General features: G+C 39.5%; 1 protein-coding gene across 1 annotated transcript in view; it reads right to left on the bottom strand.

The window, feature by feature from the left end:
- Positions 1-3611: 3611 nt before the first annotated feature.
- The window catches only part of UFL1 (UFM1 specific ligase 1), a 40638-nt gene continuing 38553 nt past the window's right edge, over positions 3612-5696 (bottom strand). Inside the window, exons 18-19 of the mRNA XM_006030044.3 lie at positions 4814-4994; positions 3612-4034 (exon numbers count right to left, since the gene is read on the bottom strand). Coding sequence (XP_006030106.1) covers positions 3822-4034; positions 4814-4994 — 394 coding nt within the window. The 3' untranslated portion in view covers positions 3612-3821. The remainder of the gene's footprint in view (positions 4035-4813; positions 4995-5696) is intronic.

Below are 5696 nucleotides of genomic sequence, written 5' to 3'. Positions count from 1 at the left end.
GACCCTGGGAAGGCAAAGGAGGACATGGGCCCCAGTTCTCTGTGGGAAAGGGGGGCTGCAGCTGTGGGCTGGCACCGGGCTCTTCCTGGAAGGGGCTGGGCTGGGATGCACTTGGGGCAGGCAGCAGTGGAGTGCTGGGAGGCCAGCTATGGGGGCGGTGGGGGGCTGCAGCCACCCCATTCACCACAGCCTCAACGCCCCCTCCCAGTGCTGCCAGTCACTCCGACCTTCCCTGAGCACAGCCTGGCCCAGCCCCTGCCAGGAAGACCCCAGAGCAGCTCTGGCCCCAGTCCACAGCTGCAGCCTGCTCTGCCTAGATCTGGGGGGCACATGCCTCCCCGCCAGGGTGCATGCAGTGGCAGGCACTGCCTTGCCCCCCACCGATGAACTGTGGCTCCATCCTGAGTCCTGCCACAGCTGTGCAGCCCCAGTCCCACTCCCTCCCTCACTGTGGAGGCACTGATCTACTCCTTCCACCACAACAGACTTACCAGCTGGACACAGCTCTCCATACTGCTGAGCTGTGCTATGTGCTGCGCTATGGCTGCACGCATGCATGGGGCATTTATTGGCTACGTTATTGGCCACATCAGGCCAATTTCCGATGCAGTCAATTTTCTCTATAACAGTGCCGATCCAATATCGGACCCATGTATTGGTGCACCTCTACTTCCTTGATTCACATTTTTTTTATAAAGTGCAGACAATCCCCTCAAACATTTTGTGGAGAGTGCAGAGTGAGTGGGGTAAGGGTGGAGATTGGGAACAGAACTGCTGGCTTGCAACCCCTTTCTATCATTTAAATAAAGCTAGATTTAAAATGCCTCTCTCTAGGAAAGTCTTAGAGAATTTATGGAGCAGTAACGAATCCAAAATCCATTCCCAGGTAACTTGATACAAGTGAAAATTCCCTAAGCAGCCGGGGAAAAAAAAGAAGGTATTAAAAAGAAAGCTGCAGCTTTGCCTAGGGAAGCAGTGCTTTGTTAGCAAGTCTGCCAGGAATAAGTCTAGTTGCAGAAGCCACATAGATACAGCTTCTAATCAAACTGCTGGAAAGGATGTAATTCTTATACTTAAAGGTCAAGAAAGTACCTTTTAGTTGAGAACAGGAATGGGGTTACATGTACTGCATCCCTTAGCAAATACTAAGAGTGTTGACAGTAGTAAGGTGTGGGGAGGGACTGACACCTAGCATTTAAAGCTAAGTATGTTGAGATTGATGTGCAGCTTGTTTTTCATTTTCCCTGATACACGAAGAGGTAGCCTTAGCTTCTGTAGAGAATCTCTGGTCTCTACGATATGTATCCTAAAAATAAACTGCTTTCCTATTCCTCATCCACAAGCCCATCATATGTAGAAAACAAAAGAAATTGAGTAAAATAGTGAGCTTTGAACAGATCATCTCTTCCCCCTCCACCCTAACACTTACCTAAGAACACTAAAGACTAGTCTTCTGCACTTGAAACATTCAGTGTTTACTATTTCTGGACCTAGAATACTAGTGAGCAATTAATTCCCCAATGAAATTTCCTTGAAGTTATCATAGCAAGAGAACATCACTGGGTCCGGATCGCTCCTTTCTTATTAATTTGAAAGGATGTCTCTTTTATCATTTCCATTTTAAGGCCTGCAACATAACACATTCAATGCATTATGTAGGAAGACTTATAATAAGTTAATAATTTTTCTGTATTAGGCAAAATTACAGAGGTACTCAAAATGACTTGTAAAACAAATCAAATGAAATAGCAGCAACTGTAATCTAAGCAACAAGTATAAAGACCATCAACCACTATTTAAGTCAATAGCAGAAAATACATTTTAAATATTTCATTATTTAACTTTATTAAAATAATTGTAAATTTGCACACAGAATGTCAGATTAGATATTATTTACAAAAGCTATCAATGCCAAATAAAAGTGTTTACATTTAATATATGAAAATTAAAATTATTTTGAATGACAAATATTTCTTATATGCAAACAATATTGCTTTACCAAAGTTAAAGTAGTCAGAATATTTTCCCCCTTTTGCTTCTCACTGTCCTTTTTCATCAGGAAACATGAAATAGGATTATGTTTACCAGAATTAGGATGCTACTACCTTCGTCTCTGAGCTTGGAGAGAAGAGAATGAACCTGCTCTCTTTCATGATTGGTACAAGACCAATACTTAGCCGTACTGAAGTTTAGTAATGCCATATAAATAGTTCTTTTTTTTAATTTCATTTTGAAAACATACATAAATGGGTAAGACAAAAGGCAGTATTTTGGTTGCATATTTGATGTAAAGTGGTTTTTCATTTGTTGGAGCAACATTTTAGGGGACATTTTAATTTAACATTACCCAATATAAACTCTACTGGAGATACAGGTTTTGTAAGTAACACTAGTTGTTTAATACCCCATAGGTACTGAACAATAAACAGCAGTCAATGGAGTCTTGACAAGAATAGAAGAGTTATTTTCATTGGACAGGAATTCTCTCTTATCTTCTTATTCAGACTTGATCCTATGCAATATCTAGAATACTGAAAGCATACATAACAGCATACTGCAATGGCAGCATAAGCTGATGCAAACTCAACATACCTAAAACTGTACTTTTGAAAACAGTTTCCTCTTTGAAACAAAGTAAAAATAAACACAAACAACATGAAAACTTTATCATTAATCAGTATTTGCAGAATTCAAATTTGCATACTTTTACAATTTCTTTTCTTCTTCCTTCCATCCAAAGCGAGTCGTTAAAATAAAACAAGGGGTGGAAATATAGTGAAATAACATCAAATACTTCTCAGAACAGGATAGCTCCAGACAAAAAAAACATGTAGCAGAGAGTCAAACCAACATTTTACTTTCTTTTAGGAAATGTGTGCCCAGATGAACAAAATCTCACATCCAAATCTTTTTAAATAAGAATGTCTCCTTACGGGATAGTGAACCTTTAAGGAACTGCTTTAAGAGTCATAAATGAGGCTAAGCCTGTCCACTAAATGAATGAGCAGGCTATGTTAGCCACTGCAGTCAGTGTCACCATACTCAGGCCCACCCTCAATGCCAAATAAAGAAATACATATAATTTTTTCCCTCATCAGTTTTCTAAGGGATCCTTAATAAAGGAATGATTAAAAAATAACAATAGTGTATGAAATTCATTAGGAATGAAACAATCCTATATCTCTACCCGTTGGTATATACATCTTTATTGGACTCATCCATTATTTTTGCTCTCTTGCAGAGCCAGGCCTGCACACTTTGTTATTAACCCTCCCACTGCCCAGAATAAAGCCAAATATTTCTGAAAACATGCCAAAGATATAATAAACGAGCCTTCAATTCTACACAGTGTTGCTTTAAAATTATGGTTTAGGCATGCAAAAAATATTTGCGAATCCAGACAAACTTATGAATTGCTGTAATTACTATTCCATTAAGAAGAAAGAAAAAACAGTCAGAAAAGAACCTATAGACAGTTATCGAAGAATGTGCGATCAAAGAATAACCATGCCTGAAGCACCACATAAAAAGGTGCCATCTTAAAACTTTACCTTTGTAGCTAGCATTGCTCTTGCAGCGTTATAGAACACAATGAATGCTCTTGAGTATCGTTTCATTTTTAAATAATTTATTCAGTTAATCAATTCCGTGGTAAGCATCCATCTGTTGTGCTTTATACTGCATTCACCAGTACCATTAAAGTTTACCAAATCTAAGGCTACAATCCCATCCTCTACCACTACAACAAAATGAACATTATCCCTTAAAGAAAAAAAAAATATTCTGACTGTTTCATGGACTGGGATGAATTTATTAGATCTTTACTCCTCTGTTACAGAAGGTTTTCTGGGCCTGAGGACAAGATCTTTGACAGAGGCTGTCACTTCTTGGAGCTGTTTTCGAATATCTTCTGCACCTTCTTCTTCCTCTTGATTATCCATTATGTCATCATCTCCTTGCCCAATCTTTTTATTCTGGTTGATCAACTGTTTCACCACTAACCCTTGGTATTTGACTAGAAGAGAATGCTGATCCTGAAGAAAAGATTGAAATGGTTATGGTTATGAAAAAACAGTACAGCTGAATTAAAAATAAAACATTGCATAAAGAAATGGCCAATAGGAAACATTTTTCCATGAAGACATTTTACAACCTAATATTCTTGTACGAGTATTTTGTGCATCACAAATAAAAGATACAGAATAATAAAAATGCATCTGCACTGCAAATACAGTGTGCTTTGCTACTGTAGGAGGAAATGCCATTCACAGACCAACTACTATTTCAGCAGATTAGGATGTTACATTTTGATAAATTTTGTGGTGCACCATTTCCTTAAAACTGAATTGGAAGAATTCTGGATGTATCCTTACTCCATCTGAGAGAGAGAAAGGTCAGAGGATGAAGCCCAACCCTTGCAATGTGAATCCAATTAAAATCCAGATGTCTGTAACATCTGGTGAACACTTATATTGCTTATTCAATGGAACTATTCTGTCAGTGGTTCAGAGAAAGGACAATGTTTTAACCACTGTCGTCTAGACACTTCCTGCCTCCGAATCATCCTCATGGATCACTATAATTTACAGCTGTCACTTTGCTACAGAGTTAGTGACAGCAAACAGATCAAAAGTGTTATACTATATACAGACAGTAATAGTAACAAAAGCAAAATCAGTTAATTTCATCCACCAGAACTATTCAGTGTTGGGCAGTCACAGGCTTTTCATGTTTTCTAATAGAAAAAAGGTACCATGCTTTTATTAAAAAAAAGGAAAAGACATTACTGGATGAAAATTCATTACTGGAATACCTCTGGGATCTTAGTACTTAGGAAAGCAATGATCTGTGGCACACATCTTCCTGGTGCATGAACCATGCAGTGGGTTGAAAACTGAAACAACAGGACTGATGTAAGATGCAGAACGAGAGCTGGGTCTTCTGTGACTTTTAGTTGTTCAATCAAAGCCTGTCTATGCTGGAACAGAACCTGCCTATGGAAACAAAATATGTAGTGTAAAAACGTTCTTTATCAAGCTAAAAATCTAAAAATGTGCTTATAGAGTAATATTCATTTTTCCTTCCTGGACTGATTCCTGACATTGGTGTAGGACATGGGTGTCAAATGTATGGCCCACAGGTCAACAGAAATAACATGGTCTGCTGCAGAATCAGAGGCCCTGTGACCCTGGTGGACATAATCATTGGCAGAAGGGTGAGCAAGGGCTGTACCACCTTGCTCTCCCTGTAATCATCTGTTTCGCCACTGCTTGTTCTACCCCTGCCCCTCCCCTCTTCCCACTTCCAAAACTTCCCTAATCCCTGCCATTGTCCCCACCAGAGCTGTTGCCCTGTGCTGGGTCCTACCTGTGAAGGAACCCCACAGTCTAGGTCTACCTTGGATCACAGGGTGAGCCCGATATCCCGATTTAGGATTTTCAGCAGGGCTCAGTATTGGCTGAGAGCTTGTGAAAATCCCACCCTGAACTTTAAAAATAACCTCTCAATGCATCAAGTGATATAAAGAAATTGATTCCAAAACCAAAAATACTGTTTCACATTTACTTCACTCCTATATTGCAGGTTAAAGATATAAGCCTGGGTTGTATTCTGGCTACCAGCTATCTAAGATTTAGTAGCTGTTTGCCCAAAAAATGTGTCCTGCCTCAGGAAAGCAATCCTGTACCACATGGGAT

This window comes from Alligator sinensis, unplaced genomic scaffold (assembly GCF_000455745.1).
Source record: "Alligator sinensis unplaced genomic scaffold, ASM45574v1 scaffold145_1, whole genome shotgun sequence".
NCBI classification, from domain to species: Eukaryota; Metazoa; Chordata; order Crocodylia; family Alligatoridae; genus Alligator; species Alligator sinensis.
Note: the sequence above shows the minus strand (reverse complement) of the source record. Positions and strands in the feature narration are given on the sequence as shown.